We start from the raw sequence: 20652 nt of genomic DNA, 5'->3' as shown, positions 1-20652 counted from the left end.
GATGGCTTCAGGTGCCTTGCCTCTTCACACCCAGGACTTTCATTGTGGACAACCCATTTGCTGTGGACCTATCTGAGTCCTGTTACATAGCAAACTTGCCCTTCCATTGCTTCAGTTTGTCGGACACCGCTCCTCGGACCCCTCCGGTGGTGATACCAATTCCCAATTGGCCACCCACGTGAAAGGACGTCAGTCCCTGTGAGCGTAAGCCCATTTCAGCTTTCCCCACTGCTCCTTGGCGGATACCGACCCCTGGATCCTCCTGGTGCACCATCTTCCAACTGTCCACCGGTGCGAGAGTGCGGACGCCATCCATTCCTCCAGCGGTATCGGTGTGGCTGGGTTTTGATACATAGGAAAATGCGGTAAAACCAGGGTTTTACCGCATTTTCAGTTTGATACATTTTGCCCTTAGACTGTATCTGTTGCTCATACTAATAAGTACTGGATAAGCATAACCCATATTGGCGCAGTGGAAACTACAGTTGAAGCCCCTCTCAACTATCTTCCTTAGATTGTGGCTCACCATGGCTAGACATGGCTATCCTATTGTTCTCAGCAGCAATACAATAGATAGAATAATAGATAGTAATCCTATTACTCAATCCTATTAAAGGGCTAAATGAGGAGGGTTCTATCTGTATTACAATTATCCATTTATCCAACAATAGAACCGGGGACGCTCGGTATCTCTTGTAGACCAGAAAATATGAATTCTTATGTTAATATAATCAATTGATCACATCATTTTTTAATAATATCTTTGATTGCCCTTTTTTTTTATAAATATAGATTTTATCATTATAAATTGTTTTATCCTGAATAAATTTCTATATTAAACAAGATTATTTATCCAACAGACCAGTCTCTGCGCTGCCTATCTGTCCTTTTTTCCTAAATTCTTGTATTTCAATTAGCAGTGATTGAATGGAGGCAGCAGCAGCTTTTCGCCTGTTGGATTAACTATTTTGACAGGCTTGCATTTTTACGGAGCAGGAATTACGGCACCAAGAGCAATCTTTTCAGGTCTCGGGGGAGAGACCGGCCATTGGGAAGCAGAACTTCCTGAGTCACACTTGCATCAATGCAAGAGGAGCAGGGCCAAGCATGTGGCTACTCTCTGAATGGGGCCCCAGATTTGTTGCTGTATGAGACCTTTGTATTGACTATCCAGGAATATTATTCATGGGGGTAAAGATCTTTACAACGCAGCTTTTTCTATGGTGACTAGCGTTCACCTGAATAGCACACACCACCATAATTGCTAAATAACCTTGGAAATCACACGAGAACCTCTGGGATACTTGGTGCCCAACTTGAGAACCACTGTTTTGGTCAGAATCGCCATTCTTGGCTATAAGAACACAAGTATTGTATTGTGATTGTGTTCCCCATATGCTACATTCCAGCTGTTGTAATGCTATTGCTATTGAATTAGCCCATGATTGTTCTTTATTTTGAAAGTTGACGGAGAATGACTGTGTCAAATCCTAATCACAGGCCCTGTCTTCTTCCCGGAGTCAGCAACTATAAGTCAGTCTTCACGGACTTATATTTTCAAGCCCAGGAGAAATCATTTGATAATCGGCTACCATCAAATGATTTCTCCTGCTGTGGGCACATGGGGGGGGGGAGGGTTTTCATAACACTTCCCCTTGCATGGATGCAAGGGGATATGGTGGTGGTGGGGGTGGAGATTCGGCGGGTGGCACCACAACTGCTCAGTAAGGTCCATGCTTCGCAGCTTACAGAGCAGATCAGAATTAGGCCCAATATTTTGAATTAATATTGGCTGGTTGGTTATACAAAGCAGTGGCACACACAGCAGTTATTTCTGCTTAAAAATGTGTTGCGAATGATTAATGTATTAGAGCAATGACCAATTAAACTGTTTGTCTATGCAAAGAAGGTTGTCACCTATGCCCTCCAAAAATACAGGGCATAATGGAAAGCAAATTGTATATTAAAAAGGACTTGCATTGATCAACAAATTAAGCACTTCGGTGATATGGACTGACACGTTTGTGGCTGAAGCGCTTGGTTTGTTTTTACTCCACAAAACAAGCTACCAATGGGTTTAGGGCAGCTTACATTGTTGTTATTCTTAATCACATCTGGAACATGTAAGACTCACACATAGCCAGGGATGGATCCATTTTTTTTCCCAATGGAAGCACCACGATAGGAGGTGGTTTTCAGCACTGGGTGTATTTGCGTGTGATAAAGGCACGAGAGCTCCCGAGAGGTGGCCTCATATGATATCACACAAGATGACAGAGGGACAGAGTAAAGAGGTGCATAACCAGGATTATTTTAAAAAAAATTGCTAAAAACAGATCAACCTGGGTAATTTGGGACAGTTTTTGTTCCTACAAGTTTTATTATCATTATCTTCATTAAATTTTATCCAGCGCACAATATTCTTACTTAATATTGGCTGGTTGTTTAAACAAATCAAAGGAGCACCCACACAAACACACGGCAGTTATTTCAGTTTAAAAATGTGTTGCAAATTAGGAATGGCTTGGAGCAATGACCAATAAAAGTGTTTGTCGATGCAAAACACAGCGTCCCCAATGCCCTCCAAAAATACTGGGCATAATGGAAACAAAAGCATTGGATGGGGAATTCTGAGGGTAAATTTACTAAGATGGGATGTTACCCATAGCAATGTGCTATGATAGCTCTTCTATGAGAAAGTAGCAGACCAGCTAGCCTTCCCTCCTTGCATGCATCAATGAGCCTTGGCCACCAATGACATCGTTGCTGATTCACTGGTTATACTCCTGGGACCGCTTTCTGTAGGTGGCAGCCACAAGACCTGGGTCTTCCTTATAATGACTAGATAGTCCCTCATCCGGGTCATTTACACCGCAGAAGATCAGTTCTAGGTTGAACTTGGACTAATGTCATTTTTCAAACTTTTATTCACTTGTCCATTTGATTATGGCAGATAGATGCATCTAGTGTGTCCACTTTCAGCTTCTGTCAGAGACAAAATAAAGCTAGGACCCCTGCAGGATCATTGGCAATGCATATACTTGGGCTCTGAGGCAGATTTTCCTCAAGGCAACCTAGGCGTCAGCAGAGAGTCCAGCAGCAGGTTCCATAAATATATCCTGATCGTCCAAAACTATCCTATTTCCAAAAGACCTAGAACCCAATTTAGATTTGTATGCAATGCTGATGTTCACAAAGCTGAGCATGTCCCAAGGTACTCAATCAATGGCGACTGCAACCAGCAGCAAACAGTGCTATGGATTGTTTCAGTGAGGAGGACCCCAAACTGGTATCTGGCCTAGGGCCGCAAGAGGTCTAAATTGGCCTCTGCTTGGGATGCATTCAGCATACCAGAGTTTGGAGCTCGGGTACTGGTCAGAAGACTGACCCTAGATCTGACACCGCACACAAAGTCAGCGCTGGAATTGGAATGTACAGTAAGTACCTCAGGGACACAATCACCACAAATGCGTACATTTTTTGTGTAGCAAGGTCACCTCTCCTGTGAAGGTCTCACATTCCTGTGGGATCAGCTCCCTCCAAGGGAGATTAATCAAAAACCTGTGGAGGTTTGGATACCTGGGTTTTTCCTGTGGACACATCCAGCTGGAAATAATCACTGAGAAAAGGTTCACACTGTCCGCTGCCCATTGCCCTGGGCACGGATGCCACATAGCAGCCAGTGAGTAGGTCGAACATAGTCTACATAGTGCCAGGGACTTGCGAACCACCTGTGCTCCGGAACAGGTTGGCATCATTTGGTCTACAGCATGATGGTCTACAGTCATTGGGAAAAAGTCGACATGGGTCAAGGTCGAAAGGTCGTTAGTTCGACAGGTCATTAGTTCGACCATGTCTAGGTCGCCAGTCTAAAAGGTCGACATGGGGTTTTTCACTTTTTACCTGAATGTCGGTTAAAGTGCACCGCATCGCTCGTGATGCATCAGACAAACTATTTTATTCTCCCACCACGCCCTAGTGGATGGTAGGGCATGAAATACCGCCTGTCGGCACATGTCGGCTCAAAACAGTGAAAAACCCCATGTCGACCTTTTGACTGTCGACCTAGACACTGTCGAACTAACGACCTTTCGACCTAGAACCATGTCGACCTAGACCCATGTCGACCTAATGACTATCGACCATCATGCTGTAGACCAAATGACCGCATCCCCTCCAGAATGTAGCCGATAAGGGGCCAGATGCTCTAAGCTTCAAAAGTGATAAAATGGAGAGTGATAAACAGCCAGCCAATCAGCTCATGTCTAACATTTTTCAAACACAGTCTGTGACATGGCAGGCAGGAGCTGATTGGTTCGCTATTTATCACTCTCCATTTTATCACTTTTGAAGCTTAGAGAATCTGTCCCCATGACTGTATTGTACAACAGCAGTCTGAACAATAGCAGCTGGGTGTGGGGACGTTTGTTTGAACCTGCATATTTGATTACCATATATGCGCTACCATTAAAAGACTGCTCACCGGAAACCTGTCTGTCTATTAAGTGTCCTATTTCTATGCCCCTGTTATATAGATTTTTTTTAAAGAATTTTATCAAAATGGAGCAAAATGTGGCATGGTACTGTACTGTGATCCTGAATCGTCCCCCTAGTGTAGTAGGTTTATATTCAGTAGGGTTGTCATAACCCGAAGTAGTGAGTAGCAAAGATTAGGATTGGCTCTGGGCCATATATCTGCTTGTATCCTTAGAATGCTGGATTTAATTTAAAAAAAAAACACTGCTACAGTACAAATATCCAGCAATGCTCACCCCGTGGCACGCCGTGCCTTAGTAAGCCCACTTTCTGCTTCTACTGTATGTACACAAGTACCGCAGACCAGATTCACAACAATGTTGTCCCTTATTTCCAATGTTTTATTCTGAACAAAAGAAGCCGATTGGCTGCAGCGTATACAGTAAGTGGCTGTTCCTGTACATTGTGCATAGACACTCCTGCATACTGCTGGGCACACCGGTCATTGGTTTGCTGGTCGTCATTCACTGCGGGGATATGTAACACTAAGTTCCAGATCTATATACAGCGCTGTTACAGCCGGGCCTACAAGAGAGAAGTCAAGAATAAATATTCAACACTAGATTTTTTTTATATGTACATACAACATTCTGGGTGTCCCCTCCTGAAGGGTCAGCAAAGTGGGGGGCTAGGTGTGGCATGAGGAAGTATGATGGGGAACCAGTGGTTGAACAGGGATTTCAGATTTCTCCTTGTAACCGTATCTTTCTGATGTAACCATTGAGGACAAAAATCGGGAAGGTTGTCCAAGCTCCCCCATTGCAAGAGCGTTTCCAATGTTTTATCCCCCCGTCAATTACCTCATGGGCTGAGTCATGCAACTACTGATCTCTGCAGTGTGCAAGCTTATGGTGTTCTGTTCATTTCCAAACCAAGTAGCAACTGAATCACACATGACCTCACCTCCTTGCTCACATCCGCTGCGCACCTCCCAACTTGTCTGCATCTGCCAATATAGTGACCAGCTTCCTGCAACCCAAGATTTACCCATACCAACTATCCCGATTTTTGCAGGGCTGTCCCATTTTTTTGGGACGGTCCCGCCCGAGGCTGGTAGTGACCCGCGAAAGGGGGGCAGTTGGGATCGCCCCCCCCCCCTGCCTGGCACTGATCTGCGGTGAATAGGCGCTGTGCGCATTGCATCTATTTTAGGACACAGAGGTGCTGGGGGCATGGCCAGTGGCTCACACAGCCGCTGCCCATGCCTCCAAATCGCCAAACACAGGGGTGTGGCTTCAGTGTAGGCAACGCCACCTGTGCAAGGCCACATCCCAAATATTTCAGCTGCGCACCTCTGCTGGGGTCCCGTTTCCCATCCCTCACGTGTTGAGAGGTACAATTTACTTACAGCAGGAGTATTGTAGCCCTCCAGTGGCTGCAGAACACCACATTCCAACCACAGTATTTTTAATAGGGCATGCTGGTATAGGTAGTTCAACACAATGCAGCATTTAAAAAAAAAGGAGGAAAGGCTTCCAGGTTAAATCCAGCACACAGGATGGATTCCGCTATATGGGCCTTATTCTGGTTGAATCGGACGGATGCCTATTTCGGGCAGGAACCGAGTGTTCTTAGCCCCGCCTACAATACGGATCGCTCGCACCGTCCGAATGCGGTAAGATGCCAAGCGAACAGACCGCAAGTGGATTTTTCATGTAAACACCTCCATCTGTGGGAACCTCCCCCATCCTCCGGTGGTCGCCAACCATCGAATGATGGACCGAGCAGTCAGGCAGCACAGAGTGCTCCAGACCACTCGGACATTTTTCCGTATGAAAGCAGGCATATGGGCGGGCAGCTGGCATCCGGTTATGTCAGATGTCCGCCCCCCCCATCCGCACGTGCGTCACGGCCGCATTACCATACATACACCCAGCGTTTTTATGGGAACGCCCATGAAACGTGGGGCGTACGCATATGGTAATGAGCCCAAACAGTCCATCACGCCCCTCTCCACCCCCTGCTCGGATGGGTCCGACCGATCGTTTTCTGCACGGAACTCACGCCGTGTTCTGACATGCGAAGCGTTCGCACATGCGCAGATACGCCTCTGCACATGCACAAATACTAAACATTGGCCATCCGACCTCACAAAGTGCCGACTGAATCAATCAGAATAAGGGCCTATGGGCTTCTATGTTCTGCAAGCACCACGCATCCATCTGCATGGATCATAGTGACTGGTATAGGACCCATACTGTAAATCCCTCCTTGATGTAAAGATCATGACACTGTTCCTCTACACACCTTATTAGTGTCCTGTACATGGGAAGCTGTACGCTGCGTAACCGTTCTCATCTGTAGGGAAGAAGAAACCGCCATCAGAATTCAGGGGTATTGCCTGCAACACTCCGATTTGTTGCGCACATCAGCATACGGCACTTACCTTCATTGTAATAGCTGTACACAGTGGCATAGCTGCTCTTCACATTCAGCACTCGCTGCCCCATCAAAAACCTGAGCGGGAGATGAATGGGCTCACGGGGCACCTGTAACATGGCAGAGAGAAAACCGCAGGGGATGTAATCAGCATGGTTCGATCAAGCAATAAACGTTTAAGGTTTCAGTGGAACAAGTATGTAATGCCCCTGTGGCAACAAGCATTTAACCACTGGCAATGAGCATGTAGGTAAACTGCACTTGTGTGGCATAATGTGTAATGGGCATTATGGTGTGTGGCATAATGTGTAATGGGTGTTACAGTGTGTGTAATCCTGGTGCAGTGTGTCCAAGAGCTCTAGTTGGCACAGGGTCTATAAGTGGCATTATATTGTGTGGTGTAATTCGAATTGGTACTACTATGTGGCCATGCCCCTTTCCCACAAAGCCTAAATTTTCAGGACTGAATTAGGTCCATTGACTGTCAGCCATCTGGATACCGGGTACCCTGCACTGTACAGTTTTAGGATTCAATGTGGAACATAAAACCAGTGATGTCGGGCTGTGACTTTGTACATATTCAAAACTAATTCCTGTGGTGTTAAAGATCCAGATGAAGCACAACAGAACTTTGTGTGAAGAAAAGTTGCGACCACTGCATTGTAGTACTTTGTATACAGCACCAGTCATCTGAACACAGATCTACAAGTGTTATATTTGTTAGCGCAGAGTTAAGCAGTTTTCTAGCATTTAATTGTTGCATTTGTGCAAGAAGCGCGGTGGAAAAAAAATAATAAATTGCTCCGGGCAAGCCAGGTCACACAGGAACTGGCGCAGAAGGGCTGTGTGGTGTGGCTGTGGCAATATAGTAATCCGGCACTGAGGGCCCACTGGTCACTAGCCTTAGGATACATAGTGGACGATCCAGCTGTGCATATAGAATGACAAACAGACACCATAGACAAATAGGACACACTGCTCAGATCACTTACGGAGTCCATGTATAAAATGACATCTCCCCTTGGACTCCGCTCGGATTTGGAAATTATTTTTTCATTCAAAAGCTGAAATGAGAAATGGAGACAGGAAAGTCATTCATGGCATACTCATACCCGCTACCAAACTACCGCCTGGGCCTTCTGGAAGGCCCCTCACCCCGATCTGCACAGGACCACCTGTCCACCCCACGTCATTGTGTGCAGTAGACCTTAAAGGTCAATGCTGACAAATCGATCCTGCAGGCAGCAATGAGAAGGGTGTAACCGAGGAATGTCCAAACTATGGCTTTCCAGCTGTTGTGACACTACAAGTCCCATCATGCATTGCCACAGTTTTGCCATTAGGGAAGGCTAAAACTATGGCAAGGCATGCTGGGATGTGTAGTTCCACAACAGCTGGAGGGCCGGCCTGGTGTTTCTTGCATAGGGGACCTGACTAGTACCTCATACAAATTCATCACAACCCTACAGCACTCGCACGTTAGGGATGGACGTTGCATCGCAATGTTTTACAACCAATGTTTTTTCTATGGTAGCAGTTTTACCATTTGATGGCAGAATTCCGATGGTCCCGCCCCCCAGCAGTGCTTCTGCACCTCCCAGCCATTTTGATGCAATGGTCACCGGCGGATGCCCAGCTATCATTTGATGGTGGGCTTCCAATGTCCATCCCTATTACACTCGCCTGATGAAAGTGCTTATCCCTCAAGTAGAGAAGGTGCTCTGCAATGGTTTGCAGTACGGGGCTGGGTGCATAGGAAGGACTAGGCACCATCTAGTGGTACAACCCTGCCACTGCGAGCTAGAGTCTCTGTGTAAGATGTCCAGCTATCATTATGATGTTCTCCTCCACATTGGTTTGTGTAATCAGTAACCCCATAACCTATAGTTATGTTCCATTTCCATCTCTAAGCACAAATGGATCACCTACATCATTCAGTGATGAATAGTCTGCACTGTATCCAGAAAGCGGTTTTATTTGCGCAATAACCATGCCAGAATCCGGACGCAATCCACGATAACTAAAAAAAAGGAAAAAGACAAACCACACTTCTTATTTACTGACAGAATGGTCTCTATAGACCACACACAAAGTACTAAAATAATGCAGAGTCATTTTTGTAAAACATTTCTAGAACGCCTATCATTTCTAATGCTCTGTAACCCTTTCCTTTCAAACAATCGAGTACTTGTTTAAAAATGGAAAAGAGAACTCTATATGAATAATAAAATATATATATTTTTTTATTATTATATCTTAACAGGATTCATTCAGCCTCCTTGGGTGGGTTATAGAGTGTTAATGTTACATACAGTTATATAATGTATTATTATGTATATAATAATCAGAAGATAGAAATGTGTTCCATATAACATTTCTTTTGGGGACCCAGATTCTACTTATTTAGCAGCTTCTAGAAGAGAATAAATAGAATCTGATTGGTTGCTATGGGAAACATCCCCTCTTTAATGTTAGAACCCACATCATAGTAAAATTTACCCCCATTGGGCGACACGTGGGAAGGAGATTTGTAGCAGAGGTAAGATTAGGTCGAATGGTGGTTCCCAAGTGCAGTCCGAGGCACCCCAACACCCCAAAGTTTTGAAAACCATCATGCTTAGGCACAGGTGACAACTCAGGTCAGTTTGATTAGACCAGTGGTTCTCAAACTGTGGGTCCTGACCTTCTCAGCATGGGGTCGCGACTCCATGTTGCTGACCATCAGGCTGATGACCTTTCTCATCTCAGTCAGTGATTCAAAGAGTCTAAAATAACCGACAACTCAACAGATCTTTCAGACTCCTCCCATCACTCTGTGCCTCCACAATGCTGCCATGTGTGTGCTGACTGCTGACTACACATGTGATGGGTTATGGTATATTAGACTCCTCCCATCACTCTGAGCCTCAACAATGCTGCCATGTATGTGCTGTCTGCTGACTACACGTGTGATGTGATGGGTTATGGTATATTAGACTCCTCCCATCACTCTGAGCCTCAACAATGCTGCCATGTATGTGCTGTCTGCTGACTACACGTGTGATGTGATGGGTTATGGTATATTAGACTCCTCCCATCACTCTGAGCCTCAACAATGCTGCCATGTATGTGCTGTCTGCTGACTACACGTGTGATGTGATGGGTTATGGTATATTAGACTCCTCCCATCACTCTGAGCCTCAACAATGCTGCCATGTATGTGCTGTCTGCTGACTACACGTGTGATGTGATGGGTTATGGTATATTAGACTCCTCCCATCACTCTGTGCCTACACAATGCTGCCATGTATGTGCTGTCTGCTGACTACACATGTAATGTGATGGGTTATGGTATATTAGACTCCTCCCATCACTCTGTGCCTCCACAATGCTGCCATGTATGTACTGTCTGCTGACTACACATGTGATGTGATGGGTTATGGTATATTAGACTCCTCCCATCACTCTGTGCCTCCACAATGCTGCCATGTATGTACTGTCTGCTGACTACACGTGTGATGTGATGGGTTATGGTATATTAGACTCCTCCCATCACTCTGTGCCTACACAATGCTGCCATGTATGTGCTGTCTGCTGACTACACATGTGATGTGATGGGTTATGGTATATCAGACTCCTCCCATCACTCTGTGCCTCCACAATGCTGCCATGTATGTGCTGACTGCTGACTACACGTGTGATGTGATGGGTTATGGTATATTAGACTCCTCCCATCACTCTGTGCCTCCACAATGCTGCCATGTATGTACTGTCTGCTGACTACACATGTGATGTGATGGGTTATGGTATATTAGACTCCTCCCATCACTCTGTGCCTCCACAATGCTGCCATGTATGTACTGTCTGCTGACTACACGTGTGATGTGATGGGTTATGGTATATTAGACTCCTCCCATCACTCTGTGCCTACACAATGCTGCCATGTATGTGCTGTCTGCTGACTACACATGTGATGTGATGGGTTATGGTATATCAGACTCCTCCCATCACTCTGTGCCTCCACAATGCTGCCATGTATGTGCTGACTGCTGACTACACGTGTGATGTGATGGGTTATGGTATATTAGACTCCTCCCATCACTCTGTGCCCCCACAATGCTGCCATGTATGTGCTGTCTGCTGACTACACCTGTGATGTGATGACTGTCAGTAACTTGCTGGGGTCCTGTAATAATTTTTATTGTCTTATGGGGTCCCAGAGCCAAATAGTTTGAGGACCCATGGATTAGACCATCTATGCACACTGGCCCACTGGCTACACTTTGCAGAAAGCATTGGGAAAGTGTTCCTCCCCGACATTCAGTCGGTGGACGCACACCACTACCACATCACCGGGACGGGCTACATCCTACAATGTGATTATGGGTGGTAATTATGTCCAGATTGCGGGCCAGATGCACTAAGCTTCAAAAGTGATAAACAGCCAGCTCCTATCTGCCATGTGATAGACTGAAAAATGTCAGTCAGGAGCTCATTGGTTAGTTGTTTATCACTCACCATTTTATCACTTTTAAAGCTTAGTGCATCTGGCCCTGCATCTTGAATCTTTGCTCCACCATCAAAAATTAAATTTACCAACTAAGGGCTAAAGGCCACACACACACACTTTTTTTTTTACAGTTTCTTATATAGTAAAGAAAATTCTGTTGCGTGTTACATTTGGAAACCGTGATACAACACACTGGGTATTTACAGACGGTTAAACAGGTAGGAGGGCCCTGCTCGACAGACACATACTAATAATTTACCACCAGCTACCTTATGCTGACGTTGGCCGTGAAGGCATATGCCACCTCATTGACACAGCTAACGGCAGAGGTTGTGATTTCCATTAAGAACGCCGAGTTTTCAGTGGGTACGGGGATGTTATAGGCAACGGTGCTCTATAGATAGGAAGAAACAAAATTAGTGTCTTCAGCCAAGTGCCCACAGGGGGGTGGGGGTGGGGGGATGGGGAAATCACACAACAAAAAACAAGCAACATGCAAACAAACATTTCTGCCTTCTGGAGCATTTCCCAAATTTGGTTCTAAAGACACTTCAGCCCATAGTTCATTAATCCATTGCTTGGTTCTCCATGCGTGTGCACAGATCGTAGAAATAAAACGGACATGCTAATTACATGGGTCGCCGGTATGTAAAGCATGAAACCTGGACTAGAGCAGGGAATAGAGGACTGGTCAGTAAATGCCAGTCTGTTAAGCCCCTCCCCCCAACACTAGTGCCATTTAGGACCTTTTCTCAGGATTTTGATGCATTGGGACAATAAATCGTGTGTGTTGGAAAATTCGGATCCAGAGATGGGTCAGTGCTGAAACTAGGCTTTATTGCATCCCTGCCGGTGAATGAGAATGCATACAATACTTTGCATGCATAGTGACCGCATATGAGGTTTTGCATGCGATCCAGCTGCCGGGGGGGAAGCACTAAAGCTGCGGCCATACACAGCAGCACAGTGGGTCAAGATCAGCAGGACCTGCTGCACCCCAAGGTGCCTGCACACAGGCTCTTAAGTGGCTGGACACACACATCAGCGGTGCGGCCGCATCAGTCGGGTCCTACCACGAACCGGACGGCAGGATGACCGCATTTCCAAGGTGTACATTGGTTTTGCACATTAAGGGCCTTATTCTAGTTCACTCTTAGAGGCAAATTCCTTCTTAGCTGGACAAAACCATGTGCACTGCAGGGGGAAGATGTAACCTGTGCAGAGAGAATTAGATTTGGGTGGGGTTTTTCTTCAAAGTGAGATCTATATTGCAGCGTAAAAATAAAGCAGCCAGTATTTTCCCTGCACAGAAACAAAATAACTCACCCCAAAAGCTAATTCTCTCTGCACATGTTACAGCTGCCCCCCTGCAGTGCACATGGTTTTGTCCATCTAAGAAGGAATTTGCCTCTAAGAGTGAACTAGAATAAGGCCCTAAATGCAGTCGGGAGTGGGAGGATCCTGTTCTGCAGGATCCAGCCACACCGCTTTGTGGCCACACACAGCCTCCTTGCGGCCATAGGCGTGCGCAGCACATTTTATAAGGGGGTGCACCGTCAAAGGAGTGTGCATAGCTCCACCTATTGGACATGTCTAACACCGCCAATCAGGCATGTCTTCCATCATCTATTGGCACCCGTAACAATATAAAAAGTCTCTCAGCCACACCAAAATCTCCTGCCTATTTTAGTTTTAATCTTCTAAGTACCCTGTGTGACAGTACATGCAAATACAGTCATAAACATATATGGATGACACAGATATGTAGTAATATGACAATGGTATAGTACAATTAACAATGCAAACACACAATTGATTGATGGGCGCTTCTTTAAATGGAATACAGTTCTAAAAAGCAAAAGTCTGTGGTTAAGGGTGTTGCTGGTATTTTTAGCAGCAGAGGTGTTCATAAGGGTGGGGCACAGCATTAGGGGGTGCCTGTGCACCCCTAACACTCAATGTGCGCACACCTATGCTTGCGGCACAGTGGGTCCCGCTGCGTGGCTACTGTATGTGTGGCCGCAGCCTAAGCCATTTGAAGAAATATGCGTGTATGGGAGATTTAAAACAGGATTCCTAATCAGTGGTGGCGCCAGGGGTGGAGCTACAGCACAGTTCAAAATTCAAATAGAAGAGGAACACCAACTGCCAGTCTTCATGACAGTGGGTGTGGCTCCACTATTTAAATTTTGAACTGTGCTGCTGCCCCGCCTCTGGGGCCTCCAGTGGGTATTCATGTGATCTGGTTGTCAGTCTGTGTATGAGACTTTGGCGAGGGGTATACATTGTACATCCCCTACCTTATATATGGAATGAATGGAGCCTACATACTGTGAATAAGATCCATCCTTCATATACTGACTAGTGTTAATGCGCAAGTATCAGTCTACACAGGAAACCTCCATGAGAATGTAGGAGGAGGGGAGGGAACTGTTGCAGGCAAGAACAATGAAGACCGGGGGCAAAATGTAATAGGGTGAGAGTTTCAGAAAGTGGGAGATTTTGGGTGAGTTTTCCCATGTTTTTTAAAGCAGCAATCAATTACACTGCAAAACCAGGTTGATTTTGCCATGTAATTGATTGGTGCTTTAAAAAACATGGGAAAAGAGTTTCAGAAAGTGGGAGATTTTGGGTGAGTTTTCCCATGTTTTTTAAAGCAGCAATCAATTACACTGCAAAACCAGGTTGATTTTGCCATGTAATTGATTGGTGCTTTAAAAAACATGGGAAAACTCTCCCAAAATTTCTCAATTTCTGAAACTCTCACCCTATTACATTTGGCCCCATATGTCCAATCTCACCAGTCAGCCCAGCCAATCAGCTCCTAAGTGCCATGGTACAGGCTGAGCTTGATGAACCAGAAGCCAATCAGATCTTAAGTGCCATGGTACAGGTTATGTTTGATAAAAAAAAAAAGAAGAAGCCAATCGGCTTGTGTCACTTTTCAAAGATAAATTTACAATAGTTTCATAAAATGAAAAGTGATTAATGTGGCCAATAGCAACCAATCAGATTCAAGGATAAAGTAGAGAAATGATAGGCAGAATCTGATTGGTTGCTATGGAAATGACTTTTTTTTTTTTTTTTTTTTGTACAAGCTTTACTACATGTACCCTTAAGTGAGCAGCAGAAGAACACAATGGTTATTTGACTAGAAATGTGGTCCATTGAGTATGGTTACCTGTACAAGGCACCATCCCACGCCGCCAACGTTCACGCTGTACTCTCCATTGGCATCGGGAAGGGGCTCTCTCTGGACCAATAGCCTGTTGCCTTCATTCAGAGTAAAACTGGCAACATCCCTAGCGCCCTTTTTGACTTGCACCGTCTGCTGGGAATTCGGCACGTACAGCAGTTTTCCAAGCTCAGCAAGGGCCTGAATGCCTACAACGGTGGACTGTGGCAAAGAACAGAGATGGATGAATAAGCGGTCGGATGAGAACGGCCAGTTGAGAGAGAAGACTTAACGGCCCATCTATCAAGAAGTGATAGGACTTGTTGTGCATGATAAATGGTGCTCCAGTCAATCAGCTCCCAACTGCCATTTTCCAAATGCATGACCGCTGGGAGCCAGAGCAGATTACCACTGGGTTAGGACTGGCCGGAGCAGCATTTATCAATTACAATGAGCTTTATTACTCGTTGATAAATTAGCCACAACGGAGGAAATTTACTAAGATGGGAATTAGACTTCACATGTGATGTTGGTATGGGCAACCAATCAGATCCTGTCCACTATCTTCTAGAGGGTGCTGAATAAATAAGACATAGATTCTGATTGGTTTCCCATAGCAACATCACATGAGAAGTTAATTCCCATCTTTGTAAATCTCCCCCTATATGCTTCCTCATGTATACCTGGACGATGCACCACATCTGTTACACTCACCTGTGTGGATCTTAAACCCCCATTTGAATTCATATTTCGGGAAAGCCACACTCCAATCTGGGCCATTGTCGTGAGTTCTTCTTGGGAAATGCTGGGCCTTGCGGCCAGGCTCAGCAACATATAAGCTGTAATCTCCTCTACAGATGAGGAAAAGGGAGGTGAGAAGAATGGAACCCAGGGTCTCTTGGGCATCTGTTCCTCTTCCCAGTGAATTGTGCCACCTGTGGATGACCATCATTGTACAGTATGTTAGGGTTAGCGATGGCCAATGCCAGTATTACACGAGTATTCCTATAAATGCAAATTGACGTCCAATTCTTTTGCAAATCAGCAGAAATGAAAGACCAGAAAGATTAGATTGGGATTCTGCGCCTCTTCCAACAAATCCCCAGATTTATCAAAGCTTGTAGAGTGATACAGTACTAACCAATCAGCTAAAGTCGGGCGGCATGTACCAGTCTTGCGCAGTACAACCCGACAGACAGTCCTTGGGCCGATACTAATCTCATGTATGTACTAAAAACACGATAACATCACAAAGGACAGCTCTCCCGATAACAGCTGCCCTTTGCGGAGAGGGCCAGTCCCTGGACTTCGGGGTTTATAACCCCGGAATCCATCGGCGCATACACAAACTTATGCAGAACTCCCAGCAAAACGCCTTCTGGCTGTCAATCAGCCACCATACGGTCTGGGATCACAGGTCGCTCAGGGCTGCGAATCGGCACCTTAGTACAAAACCTTTACTGCATTTTCCCCATTCATATATCCCGCCTCTCAGGTTACAGACTGAATGAAAGGACTGCTCAGTGCCGATTGGTTGGTACTTTCTCTTTCCAAGCTTTGACATACTGAGCCAGGGGTCTTGTGTGTGGAAAGTAGATGGACAAACCGCTACTCGGGTTTGCAAAAGAACTACAAAATAGTGTTTAATACAACAGCGAGGATCTGATCGGCTACAATTCACGTACCGTCGGCGCATAATGCTCTGCAATTCTTATACACCAAATAAATAAAGCCATACCCTCATTGATTGCCTTTGGCATCAGTTTCTGAAGCAGGGGGTCACTGTATGCCCATTCTTTGGCCAATGTGAATGCGTAGAGCATCATGACCTGAATGTGGATCTTCTGCTCAGTCTTGGATGCGTTCTTCAGGCACTGCATTGTGCTTTCCAACAGTGTTTTCTGGAAGACCAATGGAAATACATGTAGCAGACCCAGGAGCGTATTACAGCGTTGTAGCGCAATAATTCCCAAACCCGGAGGTCTATTGATAAAGCCTCCGAAGTGGATGGAGATAAATTACCAGCCAATTGGATCCTAACTTCCATGTTACAGGCTGTGGGGCAGATGTATTAAACCTGGAGAAGAGATAAACTTGAAGGTGATACTGCACCAGCCAATCAGCTCCTGTCATTTTTTTTTTCAAACCCAGCCTGTAACGTGGCAGTTATCAGCTGATTGGCTGTTGAGTTATCACCTTCGATTTTCTCTTCTGCCCCCAGGTTTGAAAAGTGACAGTTAAATCTCCTTCCAAGGCTTAGGAGACCCAAAGGACAGAGGGGTATATGTGCTAACAATGTATATTTTAAGGAGAGTCATCATGAGTGAGCATATGGTGGTTAAGAGCAAAATGACGGCGTTGCTGATTAAGTGCTTAAGCATGGATATTCTCAAAACCCAAGTGCCGAGGGAACCTCCGGTTAGAAGAGAGTTTGGGATACATCGCCATGTGTAATTTTTGAAGGCCTCCTTGATACAACATGGAAAACTGCTAAGTTCTGCTAATACAATGTTTAAACACATTCTGGAGGCCGCACAAATCAAGCTGCGTCTGCGATGCGTTAACAATTTAGTAGTGTACTTTATGGTTGTGGAAAGACACACTTCCCACTTTGTCAACTCTGACCCAATTACTTATACCATTATAAAAAAAAATCAGAACATGTATAAAATGTTAAATTAAAAAAAAAAAAAAAAACACACATTTGGGTAAAAGTTACTTACTCCCAAGCTGTACTCGGATTCTAGGAGGGCGATTGCAATGTAAGCCGTAGTATAAAGGTCATTGTCAGACTCCTGTTTAAAAAACAGAATACACATTTTAGTCTTTTTTGTTACCACAAGACAAGGCTTGTCACCATTGTGCTGAGATCCGCCAGAGCAGGTTATGGAACAATAACCGGTCCACACATTGATTTTAGGGTTGTTTTTAATTGTATGTTATGTGATGTCAATTAAAACTTCTTTTATTAAGCTAATTGGTTGAATCATTAACATCTAAGAGCGCTGCAATATCTCTTTTTTTTCCTCCATTTTCAATTACTTAGGGACCGGACTAGTCACTCTTGCAGCTGCTCTCCCTGAGTAATCAACCTTGGCCAGCGCTCTGAGCAGTTTTCAGTAATTCTTTGCTCTGGTCACATGACTGTGCCCCCTTCTCCCAATACAGGTCAACATGGCATACAGATGCAGCAGGATGCGGTGTGTATTATACGTATATGTTTCCGCCTAGGACAAGTTCAGTTGGCAAAGGCTGTATGGAAATGATGTGTGGAGGCGCGCAATGCTTTTCTATTTGGCCTACTAAGGCCTAGGGCCCAACAGTGATGTAATGCAAACTGTTTAGACTAGAAATTGGACACAGTGGTTGGTTAACTGCAAGGCCACTATTCAGGGATATAGGTGTCCTGACTCCTCACACATCATTTCTGCAGTTGCACCAAACCCACTAACACCGGGCATTTTACGCTGGGTGGCGTATTAAGGCTGAAAGAGGATGCACTTGTAATATTGGTGAACAGGAACTCTTTTCTAAAGGAACACATTTTTAGTTTTGTTCATTAACGTCATTATTTCAAGTCTTTATGGACATTTTTAACCAGTACATTTGGTTTTGGTTTTTGAAGGGGGGGGGGTTTCAACCCAGTTATAAGGCCTCCTCCCTCCGCAAAAACTAAAAGAAATGCGAAACCGGTCTCTGCGTGGTTTGAGTAAAGGTACAGTACAGTAAGGGGGGTGATTCGAGTTGGCTTGCACAGCACATTTGGTTTGCCAATGAACAAAACCATGTGCGCTGCCAATGGGGCTGATGTAATATTTGGAGAGAGAGTTAGATTTGGGTGGGGTGTGCTCAAACGGATATCTATATTGCAGTGTAAAAATAATGCGGACAGTATTTTCCCGGCACAGAAACAAAATAACTCACCCAAATCTGACTCTGTTCATGTTACATCTGCAGTGCACATGGTTTTGCCCATAAGCGCACCGAATGTGCTTTGCGAGCCAACCTGAATCACTATTTGCAAAATGTTAGGAGGACGCACAAGCTTCTGCTAATTAAATTGATATTCAGCATGCCTATATTCTTTTGCGGCTCCAAAAGCAGCGAGACTCGCGGCTAAATACAGTGGGTTTTCTGCATTAGCCGCGGGTCTCGCTGTTTTGGGGAATTCTCTCCGTCCTGTGACGGCGAGGATTTCCCTGGAACGTTGAATAGGGCGAGCAGCTGGGGAGGGGGTTAAACAGCGAGTTTTTCTGCAATCCTCGCTGTTTAACCCCCTCGCCGGCCGCATTGAATACTACCCTTTGTGTGACTGCAGCTGTAGTTGCATATGAAATGCTACGTAACGTTACTTTTTTTTTTAAAGGCGTAACCACACGAGGAATATAGGCATGCTGCATGTTAGAGGCAGCTTGTGCGTCCTATTCACTCCGTTTTTCAAATAAGATGCATTTTAAAAGAAAAAAAGTAAAAAAAAAAATTATATATATATATATATATATATATATATATCATGGATTATACATGTATGTAACTCATCTGTACTTTTGTTTTTTTATAACTGAATTTAAAATTCTACGTTTTGATTGTTGAACCTTTATTTTACGCACTAGGTTTTAAGAAGCCGATTTATGAAATGAAGTGAAGGGATTGGATTTTTTCAGTGAGGTGCTAGAACATTAATGGGGTTTGTTCAGGGTAATACTTGGGCACAGTCTGTTAGGGACACTCACCTCCAGTGCAAAGATATTCCCGCTGGCTTTGAAGCAGCCAGTGTCAAGACTTTGCGCGTTCTCCAGCCAAATGAGGGTCTGCTGTTGTCTGGTCTCATCAATGAAGATGTATTTTTTAAACTGCTCAAAGGTTTTAAAGGAATAGGCAGACACCCTGCAGGAGGAAAGAACCTTAGAATACTACAATACATACAACCAAAGCATATTATACATCAAAGGCAAACATGGGACTTGTGGACGGGGGTTTCCAGAGGTTTTATTTTAAAGCACTTGTCGCAAACCCACATGCAGTGTTGCAAGTAAGGGGGGTACGGCGTGGTACGGAGTACCTGTAAGAAATATGTTGCAGGTACGCAGTACCACTTACCCCTGATCCACTGTCATTTCTATTTTCATTTAAAGTCTAAATATAATGCATCCGCAGCCCGCCCACCCAGCGTTATTATTGGTGCTGTATGCAGCTACCGGCTACTGCTGATTTAGCCTGTCACACTGACAGGCATCAGCAGCGCCGACAGCATGAAGAGCAGGCTCCACTATTGTAAGCACAAGCTGCCCGGCTCTACCCCAAGCAAGAGCCAACCCACCCCTAGTCATTCCCTGTTTCTCATTCCCTGTCTCCTGTGTCCACGCCTCTATTGTCATTTAGTCACTCCTCTAGCTTTGTGTGACCACGCCCCCTGATGACACATGACCATGCCCATTTTTGGTGGAGGCTATCAGTACCACCAAGAAAAAAAATTCTACTTGCACCACTGCCCACATGATAGCATGTAATAAGCTATAGTGAGGTTCATGGAATAAAGCATGTCAGTTATACGCAGCCCAAGGATCATGGTAAGCCACTTGCTGAATACGGTCTCCGGTGCGGTGATTGGATGGGAAGCTTTCCCGGCAAGTGGAGCTGGCACAGCAGGTTCTCTACAGATTCCTTGCAGTCTGGCTGACCGCGTGGAATCTGCCAAAAACGATCCTCCAAAAATAGCTGCCGCCTTGGAGGAGACAGATGCTCTAGGTCCTACTGAACCTCTAGCACCTGTCAGGGGAGAGCAGCACATACAGAGTTACCTGGAACTTTGCTACGGTCCCAGAATGTAACCTGTAGCTTACCCCGACAGCAATGCCCCAGTACACAGACACACACCCCATCACCGTCCTCCGACCACTGCATATAGAACGTTACTACCCCAGCACACACACAGCATCACCATCCTCAGACCACTGCATATAGAATGTTACTACCCCAGCACACACACATATACACACCTCATCACCATCCTCAGACCACTGCATATAGAACATTAATACCCCAGCACACACACACAGCATCACCATCCTCA

The 20652-nt window shown here is 45.2% G+C and overlaps 1 protein-coding gene across 3 annotated transcripts in view; it reads right to left on the bottom strand.

Moving 5' to 3' along the window:
* Positions 1–4844: 4844 nt before the first annotated feature.
* LOC146009361 (ovostatin-like) overlaps positions 4845–20652 on the bottom strand; it is a 63345-nt gene continuing 47537 nt past the window's right edge. For all 3 annotated transcript variants that reach the window (XM_083149656.1, XM_083149657.1, XM_083149658.1), the window contains exons 26-36: positions 19313–19466; positions 17303–17374; positions 16318–16480; positions 15294–15514; positions 14586–14801; positions 11674–11798; positions 8845–8935; positions 7908–7979; positions 6923–7025; positions 6784–6834; positions 4845–5061 (exon numbers count right to left, since the gene is read on the bottom strand). In XM_083149656.1, coding sequence (XP_083005782.1) covers positions 6788–6834; positions 6923–7025; positions 7908–7979; positions 8845–8935; positions 11674–11798; positions 14586–14801; positions 15294–15514; positions 16318–16480; positions 17303–17374; positions 19313–19466 — 1264 coding nt within the window. In that variant the 3' untranslated portion in view covers positions 4845–5061; positions 6784–6787. The remainder of the gene's footprint in view (positions 5062–6783; positions 6835–6922; positions 7026–7907; positions 7980–8844; positions 8936–11673; positions 11799–14585; positions 14802–15293; positions 15515–16317; positions 16481–17302; positions 17375–19312; positions 19467–20652) is intronic.

Source organism: Crinia signifera, chromosome 6, assembly GCF_055691185.1.
Source record: "Crinia signifera chromosome 6, ASM5569118v1, whole genome shotgun sequence".
NCBI classification, from domain to species: domain Eukaryota; kingdom Metazoa; phylum Chordata; class Amphibia; order Anura; family Myobatrachidae; genus Crinia; species Crinia signifera.
The sequence above is the reverse complement of the archived record's forward strand: the minus strand, read 5'-3'. Positions and strand labels throughout refer to the sequence as shown.